This window comes from Tamandua tetradactyla, chromosome 1 (assembly GCF_023851605.1).
Source record: "Tamandua tetradactyla isolate mTamTet1 chromosome 1, mTamTet1.pri, whole genome shotgun sequence".
NCBI classification, from domain to species: domain Eukaryota; kingdom Metazoa; phylum Chordata; class Mammalia; order Pilosa; family Myrmecophagidae; genus Tamandua; species Tamandua tetradactyla.
In genome coordinates this window covers 85,997,325-86,014,307 of record NC_135327.1, presented here as the reverse complement: position 1 = coordinate 86,014,307, position 16,983 = coordinate 85,997,325, and the positions used below count along the sequence as shown (strand labels likewise).

General features: G+C 48.8%; 1 protein-coding gene across 2 annotated transcripts in view; it reads left to right on the top strand.

Annotated features, from left to right (window-relative positions):
• Window positions 1-16,983, top strand: part of EEPD1 (endonuclease/exonuclease/phosphatase family domain containing 1) — a 144,034-nt gene that overhangs the window by 115,678 nt on the left and 11,373 nt on the right. For both annotated transcript variants that reach the window (XM_077119891.1, XM_077119881.1), the window contains exons 4-6: window positions 7,880-7,990; window positions 10,971-11,105; window positions 13,418-13,556. In XM_077119891.1, coding sequence (XP_076976006.1) covers window positions 7,880-7,990; window positions 10,971-11,105; window positions 13,418-13,556 — 385 coding nt within the window. The remainder of the gene's footprint in view (window positions 1-7,879; window positions 7,991-10,970; window positions 11,106-13,417; window positions 13,557-16,983) is intronic.

Genomic DNA, 16,983 nt, shown 5'->3' with positions numbered 1-16,983 from the left:
TATTTGAAGAACTGATATTCTTTCAAGAAGTGGGGACAACTAAATGAATAGGCCGAGCTCACAATCTTAGGGTTTGCCCACATGAACTTATGCCTGTGAAGGATAAGCTAAGCCTACTAGAATTGATGCCTAAGAGTCACCCCCAGAGAACCTCTTTTCTTGCTCAGATGTGGCCTCTCTCTCTCTCTAAGCCAATTCGGCAGGTTAACTCACTGCTCTCCCTCCTATGTGGGACATGACTCCCAGGGGTGTAAATCTCCCTGGTAACTTGGGACAGAAATCCTGGGATGAATCCAGGACCTGGCATCAAGGGATTGAGAAAGTCTTCTTGACCAGGAAGGGGAAGAAAGAAATGAAACAAAATAAACTTTCAGTGGCTAATAGATTTCAAACAGAGTGGAGAGGTTATCCTGGAGATTATTCTTACACATTATATAGATACCCCTTTTAAATTTAGCATGTGTTAGAGTGGCTGGAGGGAAGTGCCTGAAACTGTTGAGCTGTGTTCCAGTAGCCTTGATTCTTGAACACGATTGTATTAAGATATAACTTTTACGTTATGTGTGATTGTGAAAACTTTGTGTCTGATGTTCCTTTTATCCAGGTATGGACAGATGGATAAAAAAAATGAATAAAAAATAAATAAAATAATAGGGGTAAGAGGTAAAATAAATTGGGTAGATGGAAATACTAGTGGTCAATGAGAGGGAAAGGGGAAAGAAGTATGGGATGTATGAGTTTTTTTTTTTTTTTCTTTTTTTCTTTCTTTTCCTGGAGTGATGCAAATGTTCTAAAAAATGATCATGGTGATGAATACACAACTATATGTTGATATTGTGAGTCATTGTACACTATGTGTGGACTGTAGGTGTGAAGATTTGTCAATAAAAATATTTTTAAAATAAATAAAGACCTTTGGAGAAATGAATGATGATGACAGGTGCTGAAGGGGACAGTCCCTAACACAGGGGTTTCCATGCCCAGTGTGTCTCCCTCCCTGTTCCTGAGCTTCAGTCTCCATGGAAGCATTGAATCCTTCTTGCTTTTGGTTTTACAAGCACCCTTGCAAAAAAAAAAAAACCTCCTTCAATAACCTTTGAAGACCTCCCCTCTCCCTTCCTTATTTTTAACCGTCTTGCTCAGGAAACATGTGGTTGTCATCACTGGGGAGCACAGAGCGGTTAACATATCCAGCAGCCTTCCATGGACAGGGGTGCATGTGTGTCACTCCCTTGGCTCTGTAAAAACAGCTAATAATTAGCTGGTTGTGGGGTGGATGGAATGCTTCCTTGTTTGCTTTTTATCTTCCTCAGCATGATAAGGATGTTTAAACAAGGATGAAAAGTCATCCAGAATTCCTTTCTGGGCCCCGTGGAAATGGCATGTCCAAGAGCTGACCTTGGAGTGGCTTGTGGATGGACTGATGAAGGACCTGCCTTACAAAGAAGGACACGGTCTGGGCCTTTCCAGAAGGGTCTCCCTTGACAGGCTCTGATCACTGGGCTGTGTGACCTGGTGTGGATGTGTCCAGCAGGGACCCCCAACTCCAGGCCTCGTTAGAAAGAAGATTGGCTTCCTTCTGAGAACCGGGTCACCAGCTCCTGTGCCACCTGGGGCACAACTGACGAATCTGACTTCAGCAGTGTGCTGGTTGTGTCAGGGTTTTGCTCCAGAGGACCCGAAAGTTGGAACATGTGTGGAGCCGTGTGCATATACAGACACACGTTGCACCAGTAAATTGCTTTAATTAGTGTTTTCTGAGCTTCCTGTCTCAATGCATTTGAGCATTAGATAACCAAAACTGGGTTTTCATCCTGCCCGTTGGTGAGTGACCTTGGCAGTGTTACCTTTTGAGCCTCAGTTTCCTCATGTGTAAAATGGGAATGTCACTACCTGTCTCACAGAGTTGTCATTAGGATTAAATGGGATAACATGTGAAAAGCACCTACCTTATAACTGGCACTTATAAATGTTGTATCCCTTCCCTTCCCCTCCCCATTCCTTTTCCCTGTAATTGTTACAGGATTTTGAAGTTAACCTGCTTTAGATTATTGGCCACCTGTGTCTTTTTACAATTGTTGGATTTACCCAAACTTAACCTATTATCATTACTGCCTATTAATAGTAAGCTCTTATCCCAGGCAGTTTAGCTGTGGTCTTTGGGTGGAACTTGTCCATTTTTTGAAGGGTGGAATACACTCTTCCTATTTAGAGGAACGAAGTCTTTGGAAAATTAGCCCAATGTCGTCTCAACAGGGTCCCGTTCTTTGTAGCATGTGCATGGTCATGGTCACGGTCACATGAACGGAGGTGAAAAGGGGTTTGAAAGTTTATTAGAATCCTGTGTTTTCTCTTCCACTTTTAACTTCTCTCCCCCTTTCCTCTAGCCTGGCCCTCTTTTCTCCACCCTCCCCTCCTAGAGTTCTAGAATTGTATAACTTCAGAACCATAAGTGCCCTTGGATGGAGCAATCTTTTCCAATCCCTTCACTTTACAGGTGGGAAAACTGAGACTCAGAGGTGTTAAATGAGGTGCCCAGGGTCCCAAAGCTTCTCCATGCCCTTCTCTCACCTGAGCAGCCCGTAAAGGTTGGTGTTCCAAGGAAATCTCTGAAGCCTCAAGGAAACAAAAGCCCAGCTCTTTCTTTCTTTCTTTCTTTCTTTTTTCCTCCAATGGGCAGGCTTGGGAATTAAACCTAGGTCTCTGGATATGGCAGGTGAGAATTCTGCCACTGAGCCATGGCCCCAGCTCTTTCTTTTGATGCGCAAAAATTTTGCTCATTGAGCTTCCAAGGAAGATGCCCTCCTTTTTCTCACTCCACAGACTCCTGGGCTTCTGGGAATATATCTTAGTGGCATTGCTCTAGCAGAACTGTGTGAGCAGTTCAGAGTGGTCCTGGAGCCACAAGACACTGTTCTCTGTCACACATTGGACCTTTCTTCCCACCTGGGGTACATCCCTGTGTCTGCATTTGAGTGGTGGTATCTCTGCAGAGAGCCAGTGTCCAACACAGGGAGCCTCTGAGGTTCTTCATAGGAATTAAGGTACTTAATGCTTAGTCAAACTAAGCCAAGTAAGTATATTTCTGTCTTGGTGGGACATAAGGCTTTCAAAATGTCAACATCTTAAAGTCTAAATATTCCAGGAAAACTTTGGTAGGCTTATTTGTTCTACTTAATATTTGGTCTACATGAGACCTAATTTGAATTTTGCATTACTCAATTTTCTTTCAGAGTACATTTGACATTTCCTAATGACCCTTATTGTTCCTGAAGTTCACACCTCCATGTGATCACGTGCTGATAGCCACAGAAGGACTGGCTCCCAATCTCGGCCATAACATTCATATGCTTGAAGGTGCTGACAAGGACCAAGTCCGCGTTCACCAATAATATGTCTCTCTGACTTGACTGTTACACTTAGGATTCAGGTGACATTTCGGTCTCTTGATCTTGCAGGACCTGTGATGGGGGCTTGTTTCTTTCTTCTGTGAAGGAACTTTGTTGTTATAAGCAGAAGTCACCTTTACTTCTTTTTTTTTTATTTGGTTTTTTACATGGGCAGGCACCAGGAATTGAACCTGGGTCTCCGGCATGGCAGGCCAGAACTCTGCCTGCTGAGCCACTGTGGCCCGCCTTCACCTATGCTTCTTTAGCTACCAAAATGTATTATGTTTTCAATAGCTTCTACTGAGTGTGAAAAGGAAATTTGTTGATCACATGTGAAAAACTCGTTGTCAAAGAAAAGTCGCCTCCAGAATTAGGAAAGCAAGGGAAACACATCCAATTCAGGCAACCTCCACTGGAAGTTTGACCCTGAGGGTTCGAAGTGACAGCAACCCACCCCAACCCCACCCTGCCCAGGACGCAGGATGAATGCAGGTGACCATTTGAAATTTTTGGAAGTTTTTATCAGAAAATACTCTTGATCCTCTGCCTCACCTAACTTGTGCAGTCACCACTAATGAGACGTCTTTTAAATTGCTCCTGGGGCACCAGGTTTCATTTTAACACTGGTTTCATTTTAACGAGCTCGGTGGGGGCTGTATAGGGCACTAAGTAAAGTCAGAACTCCTGTACTATTTTTATTTCCCAGTCAGCACCAGGTGAATTAAAGAATATTCTTTTCAGGACTGGGAGGCTAAAAAGAAAGGAAAAAAAATATCCAAAGATCTGCAAGCAAAAATTGCAGTGACAATCCTTTTTTGTCACTGAGATAATCAGAGTCAGCTGATTCAGAGCAAATCTGAGATGCAGAATATCTGCAGCCGAAGGCCACAGCCCACAGTCACCTTTTCTTTGAAGGCTTGACATTTGCAAATAGCAGTACCTTGGGCATTTGGGACTTGGGGGTTAACATTTCTAACTCTGCAGCCCCATGTGGCGACGGTGGGTGGGGTGGAGTAGGCATTGCTGATCAGGTGTTCTGACCAGCTGCTGGTGGGTGGGGGCTAAAGTATGTCAACATCCCCCACCCCCCACCCCCATCGGGTCTGGTACTAGAGAAACCAGTGGAGCCCAGGGTGGTTGACCGTGTTGCACATCACTCCAGGACCCTCTTAAAATGCAGATTCTGATGCAGCAGGTCTGAGGTGCGGCCTGAGATTCTGCATTCCTAACAGGCTCCTGGGTGAGGGCCAAGCTGTTGGTCCATGGACCACACACTTTGAGGGGCAGGGATCTAAAAGGTGCTTCCTCTTGAGGCTGGCTGTAAATTGTTAGTGCAAGAGTCAGCCAAGTGAACAAACTCACAATTCTTTTTTTTCCGGTCCTACAAATAGAAGAAAGTAGCTACCCCTTACTTAACTCCGATCATGAAATTTGGGGTATAAAATGCTTTCAGCCATAAACACTTCCCCCCATCCCCCATTAAATTATGGCTCATTTCCCAGTAACATAAGAGATGAGGGAGGAGGGGCAGAGAGAGGGATGATGTACTCCGTGTGCTGAGGGAGGTTATACAGAACAAGGTTTGTGATGTAAAAGTAAAGACGGCCCTTAGGGCTCAGGGATCTTATGGTTCCTTAGGTTCCCTGGAGCTCACCTGTTAGAGAAAGCTTTTGAAATATGAAAATATACAACGTAAAATTTGAAAACCAAAGAACAATGAAGAGGTCTTTCCTTCTTCCAGGAAGACAAACTTTAATTTGTGTTAGGATCATCCGGAGGGCCAATTAAAGCACAAGATTGCTGCCCTCTGCCCCCACCCCGAGATTCTGACTCAGGAGGTCTGGGGTGGGGTCTGCAAACTTGCATTTTTATCAGGTTCCCAGGTGAGGCCGATGCCAACACTTTGGCCAGAATAGCCTTAGTCCCGAAAGACCATCTCTGAGAGCTGACAACAACGATGTCAGCCTCTGCCCCCTCTTCCACCTCCAGACTCTCTGACTGATTTGGTGTTGCCGGGAATGGTGAAGATATGGGAATGTTTAGGCCGGGCTGGGGTTTGGGGAGCGAATGGGAGATTCACCGGTCCTAAGGTTTCTGAGGGTCCTCTGAGGGGTTAGAACAGATGGGTGGTTTTCTCAAGGGAGAACCACTGTGTTGACAGAGGTTGTCTGCAGATGACCTTCACAGCCAGGCAGGTGCCCGCCGAGGTGCTGGGGTGCTCTAATGGGGCTGGTTGGTCTCCTTACCTGGGGGGTTTTAAGAAACAGAGCTTCCCGGGGGGCTGCCTAGGAGACTCGGATGAGCAGTCAGGTGTGGGGGCCCCCTGTGTGGAGAACAGGAGGCACCAGAGATGCCCTGGAGAGCGGGTCTCATTTGGAATGATTCTTAGATTCAGCGCGGAGGATCACTCAGCAAACAGATGATTCCCTGGCAGGAAATTGGACCCTTTGTGAAGCACATTTACTGTCTGGATCCCTGAAGTGTTCTAGTCTATAAATCCTGGCTGCGGTTCCCAAAGAGCTTCGCTCTCCATCCCGAAACGGTGCCTGTCGCGAGCCCCCTGTCAGGAGTGACACTGCCCACGTTTGTTCCGTGGTTTGCTCTGGGCAGTGCTGAAAGTGGACCTATAAAACCACCAATGACCAAAGTCCGAAGAGAACATTTCCCCAGACCAACTAAGCAGTGTAGAATGCATTTTTTGTGCAAAAGGTGAGACAAAGTAGGGGCATATATTCTGAAAATGAGCTCCAACGAGGAATCTCCCTTTTATTTGCCACGCACAGATTTGAAGACTGTGGTCTCCCCTTGAGTTTACTGATGCGCCCAGCAAATGTTTGGAGAGTGTTGCTGGGCACCAGGCTCGGCCCTAGTTATGGAGTTTATAAAGATGATTCAGCACTGTACCTGTACTTATGGCATCCCCTATTGGGGGAAGACAGACAAACAGCTAACTGTAAAAGCAGCATAACTCACTCTAATAGCCCTTACCTAAAGCAGACTTCCAGCACTTTCCCTCCCCTTGTCCAGTTTTATTTTCTCCACAGTGCTAGTCACTATAGAAATTATGGACTGAGTACTTGCTTATGTCACATCTTCCCCCTTATGGTATGAGCTGTGTGAGGGCAAAGAGCACACCCTGGACAGCATGTCTTGAGGGGGCTGGCAGCTACGCTGTCTACACGGCATCTGGGGCAGATGCTGGGGGAGGATCACCTGGAAGGCTCATTAAAATACAAATCACTGAGCCCCTCTCCAAAGGTTCGGACTGGGTAGGTCTGGGATGAGTCTGAGAAATTCCTACAATCTCCTGGGTTGTGCTGATGCTACTGGTCCCTGGACTATACTTTGAGAAGCGCAGAGGTGGTATGTCTATGTGGCCATCACGCCCTCTAGATAAGAGACTAAATAAGATTATTTAGGGGGTTTCAAGGGTAGTTCAGTGGTAGAATTCTTACCTGCCATGCGGGAGACCCAGGTTCGATTCCCGGCCCATGCACTCCCATCACCCCCCCCAAAAAAAATTTCAGCAATTGGTGCTGCAGTAATAGGATAGTCACATGGAAAAAGAATGAAATGTGACCCCCAACATACAGCATACAAAAAAAAAAGGTTATTTAAGGACAGTTTGTTATAGAGAAGGTGAGAAGCCTAGAAAGATGCCGAGAAGAGCCTTGCTTGAAGGGCTAGGTAGAGAAAGAGGTTAGTGAGATGCTCCCAGACGCAGAAAGTGAAGGGGGAAATGGATGTCACCAAGGAGGTCAGAGTTCCTCTAGAAAGCAGAGCCAACTTCTGGGAACCCTCAAAAGAACCAAGTGCAGGCAGGGGGGCTGTGCTTGAGGCATAAATTAGAGAAACTATCTATGTACTCTAAGGTCGGTAGTCTTTGAACACTTTGCTTAATTTTGCCTGTGCAGATAGGACATTATTGTGCCTTGGTGAGATACAACATAAACTAAAAGTCCATGCTGCACCCACATCCTTGGGAAATAGTGGCCATGCGTGCCACTGTGGCTTTCTTCTCATAAGAAAACCAAGTGAACAAAATGGTAGCTCAAGATGAAGCCAGGGATGCTTTTTTGTCCTCTCTAAACTAAGCTCCAAGGAGAAGAGACATCATGTATTCATCTTCTCTCCTCTTTGGATTTAAAGCTTATCTGAGCCTTCCAGGGATCTTGAATCCATTGGTTTTATACAGAAAGAAAGGATTCTGATGACTCTTTTTGAACACTGTGGAGGAAATGCTGTATTTCTATGATCTGAGAGTCCCTGGGCTATCATTTTGTGTTTCATAGATGGACAGTTTGCTTTTTTGTTTGTGGTCCTTGTTTAATTATCTGGCTCTTCGCAACCCCTGTATTTCTGAGAAGACAGGGATGGAGTTTGAGAAGTCTCTGGGTAGGGCTGTTGAGTGAAGCCAAACCATACCAGCTTCTGGCTTCTCAGGCCTGCCATGGCAGGCACATATCCCAACCTCTGCTCTGTCTTCGCAGTTTTGTACGGAGCTAAACCAGCCAATCCTGCCCAACATCCGCAAGTGGAGGGGCCCCCGAGGATGCTGGAAGGTGGCGGTGGCAGAGAAGCCCTCCAGCCGGCTCCGGAAGGTGAGCGCGTCTGCGGGACCTGGGCTTCCAGGTCCTTCTGTTTGAACTTGCTCTTTCCTGCTGCTAGGACATTTTACAGTTTATTTTGCCACCGTTGTCCATGCAATTTTGTATTTCTGCCCACTTTTTTTCAATCTTTGCTATTCTTTTCAGAATGCCATCTTTTCTTTCATGTTTAAATTGGGAATGGCATGCTGCCCAGATGGAAATGGGGTGCTGGGAACTTGAGGGGAAGGGGAAGTCCTGCCAGGGGCCAAAAGCTAACGGGATATTTTTGTTTTGTGTCCTCATCTTCTCATCACCACAGTCCTCACTCTGCAGCTTTGCCCCATTGTTCACTGACTGAAAACTTCAGATGCTCCTTAATTCATACATGAATTGTTTGTTTTCATTGGAGAAATTTGTGCGTGTAGAAATGTTCTATTGATATTTTCAGTAGATTTTGATTTTGAGCTTTCTTTCATGAGCATCGCCCACACAGATGTGGGCAAATCTCTGTATATAAATACAGTTTTACTCTTCCGTATCATCATCAAGACTCGTTTTTACTCACCTTGGAATTTTCAAGGTCATTAGAGTTTCAGATTTTTAAAAATCAGATTTTAAACAACGTTCCTGATAGTTTATCACTCTTATAGTTAATGATAAATAGTTATATGTCATTACATAATTTTCCTATCAATGCAGATAGGTTTTTTATCTCAATATACCTAATATTGTTTAATTATCTGGCTCTTCGCAACCCCTTATATGTGTCATGTTTACAGACACATGACTTGCATTTATGTGATTGACATTGATAAGCTGCGCTTTCAGTCATGAATGTATACTAGATTAAAGTATCTTATTGTTTATTGACAATAAGCCTTTACCATCTTTTTAGCTGCTGCTTAAAAATAGGTATACCCTCCCCCAGACCTAAGCCACCACGAATCTATTTTCTGTCTTTATAGATTTCCTTGTTAGTGCATTTTCAGTGAGCCTAGAGCCTGCTGGAGGGACAAGACGGGGACGCCCAGTCCAGGGCGAGGCACAAAGGCCATTGGAGGGCAGTGTGTGGGCACAGGGAGACCTGAGCTCTCACTGCTTAAACCACTTAGCCTCACTTCTCTTACTGTGAAATGGGAGTAATGGCCCCTTCCTCAGCTTGATGTGTCCGTCGGCTGAGCTGCTGCGTGGCCAGAAGGATCTGTAAAGCAGGGCGGGTTGCGGTGCTTCGTCCACAGCACACAGGTCAGGGGCCAGCAGTGTCCGTGAGGAAGCAGGGCGGGCACGGCTGGCGGAACCCGGGCTCTCACCTCTCTCGAGGCCGCCGCCGGGTCCCTGTCTCTCCAGGGTCATCATGGAGGGGTGCCAGCCCCTGGTGGCCAAATCTCCCAGTTTCTCACGAGATGCAAATACCTGGATTTTAGTGTGAAATTTCTTGAATTTTAAATGTGGGCCAGTAATCCAAAAAAAAAGTTAAAACTCTGTGTGGGCCAAACAGAATACTTCCACAGGTCACTCATACTCAGTTTTTACTCTAAAAAAAGCATGTGACAATGGTAGGAGCAACTGCTTTCGGAGAGATAGAGGCCTGGATTGATGTCCACAGGCGCCGCTTATTCCTTTCTCTGATCCTCCCACCGCAGCTGGAGGGGCAGTTTTACAGATGAGGAGATCTGATGAGATTAAATGATTTGCCTAAAAGCCAGCCGTCGGAAGGGAGGTGGAGTTTGGATGTGAAAGCCCAGTTAGCACTCTCGGCCTCTAAAGGCTTTGCTTCTCTCACGGCTCCTGTTGAGGTCCAGGTATTTGAATGGAGAAGAGAGAGAGAGGGCCCCACCCTGAGTCAGGGGGTTTGGAGAGGCTCCCAGAGGATGGTAAGAATCCAGCAGCAGAAGGAACAGCAGGCACAGAAGTGTGGAAGCAAGAGGGGCTCAGCGCTGCCAGGGGTGCATGGTGAAGGGGCCTCCGGGAGCCACCGAAGGTGCTTGAGCAGGAGAAGACCTGGACCCTTCAGGAAGGGTAGTCTGGCAGCACGTCATAGGAGGCAGTAAATGGGGAGTTAATGCCTGGAAGCTGACACAGCAGATCATAGTTAACCTCATTTTATTCCAGCAGAAATAGAGGTTTAGAAAAACCTAGTGGCTCGCCCGAGGTCCCGTGGTGAAGTGGCCGGGACTAGGACCGAGGTCTTCGGTCGTAAATCAGTGCTGTCTCCCGTGGATAGGCAAGTAGGTAGCAATGCACAGCGCCTGGTGGCATTCCCTCGTCCATCCCCTGCCCCTTCCTGAGGACCTGTCCTTCGGCCGAGCTGCTGGGTGTGCCGACCTGAGCTGAGGTTGGTGGTCTGCAGAAATGCGGGGTGGATGGCCAGGCACTCGTTTCTCCCCCCTTTCACGGTGTCATCCCTCAGGTGACACTGCTCACTGCAGGGGAAGTGCTGTCTAGGAGAGCATTTCCTCTCTCCACAAGCAGGCAGGTTCAGAGCGACTTCTCTGACAGCTAGAGAATGAGGGTTAGCAGTGCCACCTGGCCTGCCCACACCGCCCCATCTCTCTGCCCCTGTAGGCGTCCCCCAGCCCCCCCCCCCCCGACACACACCCCTGGCTCGTGGGGCTATGAATTGCTTCCTCAGGGCTGTGATAATTAAAACAGTAACACCATGCTTCATCAGGGCCTACTGTTCCCAAAAGGAAGAGCCCAGGTAACCCTGACTCTATCTAAAGGCCTGAAATTGGTGCTGTGTGAAATGGTTTTTTTGGGGGGAGGGGGTAGTGGGGGTGGTGCAAGAGGAATGTGCCTTGGCTTCCAAGGCCTGCTTTTGTTTTCCCCACAGCCCCTGAGCCTGTCACCTCGGGGCCTCGGAGCGGACCCTGCTGCCCGGCCATGCCAGGGCTGGGTTGAGCCTTGCTGACCTGTGGCTCCAACTCCGACAGCAGGTCAGGCCCCTCTGCACGCCTGCTTTTCACCAGCTCTGCCTCCCTCTTCCCTGCAGGGCGTGGGCTACCCAGGCTTCCTGTGGGACGCCTCGGCTGGTGTGGAGCTGAGAGATGCCAGCTCACAGGAGAGTGCGCCAAACAACGGGCACGGGAAGCCTGCGAGTCCCAGCCCTTACCTCGCACGCTTCAAGGTAATGTGAGCCTCCACTGCTCCTTCCTACCAGCGGGGGGGGGGGGGGGGGGGGGGGGGGGGGGGGGGGGCCGAGTTTCTTTTTCTAAAACTGTGAGCGAGAGGAGCCCCATCCTTTTGACTTGGTTTTGTCCTCTCTTAGGGTGGGGGCCGCACCCAGCCCTGAGGTTCCCAGGGCAGGAATGAAAGGGGGCCGAGGGCCTCCGGGCTCCACCAACTGCTACAACATCTGGGCAGGAAAGAGAAGGAAGGAGAGCAGATGCCAGCTCCCAGAGCTGACTCATGTCTGGGAAGGTTTTAAATCAGAGATTCCTGGACTTGATCCCAGACATGTAGAACCAGAATTTCTGGGGTAGGGCCCAGGATTGTCACTTTTTCAAAACGCCTTCAAGGATTCTTTTGGCCCCCCTGGATACCAAGGTCTGGGAACCGCTGGTGAGCAGAGCTGCTGTGAGCTGCCTCTTTTGCACCACTGTTTCTCAGCCCTGATTCCTTTATTACCAGGGAGGAGGAGGAGTCCTGGGGGGCTCATTTCTATTTACAGGGCCAGGGAGAGGGGATTTGGGAGGAGTTTCTGGGATGCGGGGCCAGGGCAACCCCAAAAAGGACATACCCAGATGAGTCTCTTCCTCAAGGGAGCTGCTGTCAGAGTCTAGAAGCAGCGAGACCTCAGCACTGCCTCCCCGATGTCCCCCGCGGCGCGCCTGGAAAGTGTTGACCAACAGCAAAATGGTCCAAAGCTGGACAGCAGGAGGGAGGAGATGCCAGCAGTCAAAACGCATCCCCCAGCTGGTGATTGAGGGACCTTACGCCTGCGGCAATTCTTACCTCTAAAACCACGGGATTTTGCATGGGTGGGCCCTGGCTGCAGAGCCCAGCAAGGCCCGGCCGACTGTGTGCTGGGGCTCCCTCCGCCTCGTGGGCTCCAAAGCAGTTGTGGAGCCTGAGTGCCTCGTCAAACCCTAGCGCAGTTGCTCTGTGGTCCTGGAATTGGCTGGCTGGGAACTCACATAGGCCCAGAGCGCCTCTCCCACTCGTGGCTGTGGTTGTCGATAGGTGTGTGTGTGTGCACTTGTACACCGGGGTGTGTGCAGCCAGGCCCAGGCTCCTCTCACACCGGCTGCTGCCATGTCGTTGGGGTTCTGTGTAAGTTAGCAGGAGTCTTCTTTAAAGCCTCCTAGCCCCACACTGGCTCCCTTTTTTATGTAAGGTGGCAGTACTGGCTCTGGCCAGCGGCCACTAGCCAGAGCCAGCCAATGTCACTAAAAGGCTTTTCTTAATGGGATCTCAGGAGATGCTATTGTGTCGTGAGTGATTGGCCCAAATCCTTTCAATAAAGCAGCCCCCTAGATCGGCATTCAGCCTCTTATACATCATGTCACATTCCAGGGCAGGCAAGCGGCATGTTGCAGAGATGCCGTGCAGACAGGCTTTCCTCCCCACGCAGGCTTTCCCACCCCAGGACCCTAAGATGCTTCCTTTGGCGGTCAGAGAGCTGCAGCTGCAGAGCTTTCAGGTCGGGTGGTGTAGATGATGATGATAAACTGAGCCCACATCCGAAAGACAAAATGGGCATCTCCACTTCCTGGGGGCTCCCCCTGCACCCACTCCCTTCCTGGCAGTGTGCAGTGTTTGTTGCCATGGCAAGTAGAAGGGTAGGATTGCAAAACCCTGAGCAGCTGAGGAACGCTGCAGTGCTTAGGAGATATACTCTGCCTTAGTGCTTATGCTTTGTGCTGGAAACCACCCACGATCTAGCCTTAGGGATGCACGTCCTGTGCTGCCAAATGTTCAGTGAGCTTTGCTTTTTCGCACTTTGGGAATCAGATTAAAGTGAGGTTCAGGCAAAGTGATCTCCAGAGGGGTCAGAACACCGGGGAGTCTGGGATGTGTGGAGGAGGGGATAGAGGTGGATCCCGGCAGTGGGTCCCAGCAAGGGACTCACAGCCTGGCCAGATGGTAAGAGCCCTAAGTTCTTGATAACAGCCAGCTGCTGGAGCCACCTCCTCCTCCTTTATGGTTGCTTAGGAGGACACAAATCCTGATGCTTCTAGCTGTGCCCCTGTTCCTCAGGCCCTAAGGAGGAGTCGGAATGCAGTGCTGGGGCCTGGACTTTAGGACAAGATAGGGGTTGTTCCTGCAGGTGCCTCGGGGAAATGTGAAACTGCAACATCTTGCAAAGCATTATCTTGCCGGGTGTGAGCTAGCCCTGTTTTTTTTGGTGGGCCAGCTTTGTGTAGGAGGTGGTTGTAACTGACACAAGAAACATGAGCCTCTAAGCCCTTCCCTTTTCCTTTGCTTCCTGTTGTCCAGGTGGGAAGCAACGACTTGACCCTTGTTAACCTTCACCTGGCAACCCTGACCCATCCAGGGGGTGAGAATCCAAGCAAGAATCACAGTGATGGCCACCGGCTAGCGAGCTTTGCGCAGACCCTGCAGGAGACCCTGAAAGGTAGGAGATGGTCTTCCTCTGTGGCTCAGCCACAGCTCCCACTTCGCAGGGCAGGCAGAGAGCTGCCTCCTCAGCCCGGTTACCATCACTCAGCCTGGACGTCCTGTCCGCAGTCACACACACCATGGGTACAGGGGAAGAGCAAACCCCTGTGCTTTAGTTTGCTGATGCTGCCGGCATGCAATATGCCAGAAACGGGTTGGCTTTTATAAAGGGGATTTATTAAGTTACAAGTTTATAGTTCTAAGACCATAAAAAATGTTCAAACTCAGGCATCCAGAGAAAGCTACCTTGACCCAAGAAAGAGGCTGGATGGCATCTGGGTTTCCTCTGTCAGCTGGGCAGGCACGTGGCAGTGTCTGCTGAGCTCTGGTTTCTAACAGCTTGCCAAGCGTCTGTGTGTCACCACTTCAAGCATTTCCTAATGTCTGCATCTGAGCTCTGTGTCGGCTCTTTTAAGGACTCCAGTAAACTAATCACGACTCACCTTAAATAGGCGGGGTCACACCTCCATCTAATCCAAAGGTCACACCCACAAGCGGAAGTATCACATCTCCATGAAACAACCTAATCAAAAGATCCCACCCTACAATATTGGATCAGGATTGGAAGAACAGGACTTTTCTGGGGTACATAATAGTTTCAAATCAGAGTACCCTGCATCTGATGGAGCCTGCCACCCCTGCCTTCCCACAACTTTGTCTTTCTTGACCAAGCATATCGGTTCCAAGTTATCAGGTTTCTGGCTCTTCCACCTCTCTTTGACGAAAAGAATTAAGGAAACAAAAAAATGTCAGAAACCCTCCCCCTAGGACAACTCATCCTGAATCTGCTGCCTTGGGGGACCCCTTCAGTGGTACTCCCTGCAAATTTCCGTGCTCTTCTGATAAAAGAGGGAGGGGAGGTGACAAGGGCATTGTTAAATTCCTGAGTAGTAGCACATTGAGGTTTTCTGCCTGCTGGGAGCACCGAAGGAATTCTGAGCCTGCAGAAAAGCTGGACTTTAATCTCAGCCTCTTTACCCACTGTAGGAACTCAGGTCCCCAGACCATGTCGAGGCCCCATCTGTAAATAAAAACTGACAAGGCTTACTTCTCGGGGATTTTCAGGGGGTAAACAGGGTAACATGTGATAGGGGCTCAGTGAACCTAAACTATTAAAACACCAGAAGAATTAAGAGAGCATTGAAAAATGCAGAATTTCAGAAGAAAAGCGGGCTCTTCACTTTCTAGATTCTGCTGCTAACTAACAGAGGAGGTTTTCTGTGCTTGGTTTACTAGGAAACCAAAGGAAAACTTGACAAGGCCGTAAGGTCATCGACTTTTTCAGTTTGGTTTTGGCTTTCAAAGCACCAACCTTCTTTTGGGGAATATTTGCACTGGAGGCCTGGAATTCTATATTCTTGAGTCTTGACCAATATTGTTTGGCCTTCCTAAGGCTTTTCCTTACTAAACTGGCCCCTCACTGTGGGTGGCTCATGAAGAGTCAGCTTCAAATATATTTCAGACAAAGTGCAAGCCTATAAATGAATTAGGATGTGCTCTACCCAACAGTCTATTTAAATTATGAATCCTCAGGCTAAAAATAAAATCAGAAAAGGTGTTTGCTATTCTAGCCAAACAGTAGCTGTATGGGGAACTGTTCATCCACATTTAGTTTCTAACCCATTTGAGAGGATGACTTTGTGACGTTTTAGAATCTATGGACATTTCTGTTGTTCTCATTCTCCAGCTTTGTTTTCCGCGGAAGCAGAAAGGAGAGATGCCAGTCGTAAGGTCTCTGATAGCCTCAGGCCGTCACTGTTTTTTTCTGACATGCAGGGAGTGGTCAGGTGTTTGCCATTAAACCTGGGCAGGTTATTGTCTCAGGTTTCCAAGGGACTATCGATCCGCAGCCTGGCGCGACCTTGACATGTCCACGTATGAACTGCAGCTCGTGTTGTCCACGCCCCCCTGCTTGTAATTCACATGCGCTTCATGGTTGACTGGTGACACTGCAGCCGGCCATCCCGGCAGTGCTCCAGCCCGCCCGAGGTAAAACAAGGGCAAAGGGATTAGCAGAGGAGGGTCAGCTAACACAAAGGCTTTGTCTTCGTTCCATGGACTTCTATCACAAGAGCAAACAAAGCCAATTTGATAGCAGCTTCCTGCCTGTGCCTGGAATGTGCATGCCAGTGGGTAGTGTGCCAGCCCCTGGTGGAAGTTCCTTCTGTCCGACCCCACCACGGCTTGAGGAGTGGGTCTTGTTCTGGGAAAGCCACAAGAGCGAAACAGGCGCGTGTGATGCTCGACCTGTGGGTAGGATGAGCCCTTCTTGGGGACCGGTTCCTGCTGTTACCACTGGCGTTTATAATTATAGGAACTTGCCTCTACCCCAGACCGATGGCCTCTGGAGGAGAATGGGGACCCCTGCCCAGCAGGCTTCTGATTCTCAGAGATAAGACCCGCCTCGCTGTCATCACCAACACAGACTCACCCAGAAGCAGATGTGTCATAGGAAATCTAGTTGCATCCAGATTTGCAAAAAGCAAACTGCTGTTTTCATTCCTAAAACTACTCAGAGCCAGGTTAACTGGTACCTGTCACTAGCATCCATCCTAGTTTCAGAATCGTCTCCTTTAGCCCAGACCTTTTCAGTTTGTACCCCAATGCAAATCCCCCTCCTCTTAGGGGGACCTTTGCCTCCGTCTTTTTTATGAACTTCATTTTTCCTTCGTATTCAATAAACATAGCATCATTCTCTTTTTTTCTTCCAGAAACAAATTGCAGTGTAATTCTCAGGTGTTATCCTCATGCTCGTGTGTTTGTTCCTTCAGCTTGTGTTTGCGTGTCGAGGTCTACCACAGGGCAGGCACTGTGTAACGTAGCAGATGCCTGCCTAGGTCTTGTGGGGCTTCCGCTCTCACCCTTTGTCGGTCTGCCTGGTTAGGAGCCCTGGGTTTGAGGGCTGGCTGGGCGACTGGGAGCAGCCTCAGCCTCTCACCTGCAGAGAAGGGGGTAGGAGCACCTGCCCCACAGGGTTGTGACAGTTGGATGAGGTGCAGCTGACGGACTTCTCAGCACCACCCCTGGCACACAATGATAAGGGCTCAGCAAAGGGCCGATCGTGGTGTCCAGGTAGGAGTGGTCATCCTTAGTCGTGTTCTTTTCGACTTTCCTGTTGGGAGTTGGGACGTGGGTGCCAGGGTGCTTATGATGTGAAGTGAGATGCACAAATAGGGCATACACTCTGTAAGTAAACTCATTACCCTCCCCCCTACATGGGACATGACTCCTAGGGGTGTAAGTCTTCCTGTCAACATGGGACAGAACTCTCGGGATGAGCTGGGACCTGGCATCAAGGGATTGAGAAGACCTTGACCAAAAGGGGGAGGAGAGAAATGAGACAAAATAAAGTGTTAGTGGCTGGAAGATTTCAGAGTCGAGAG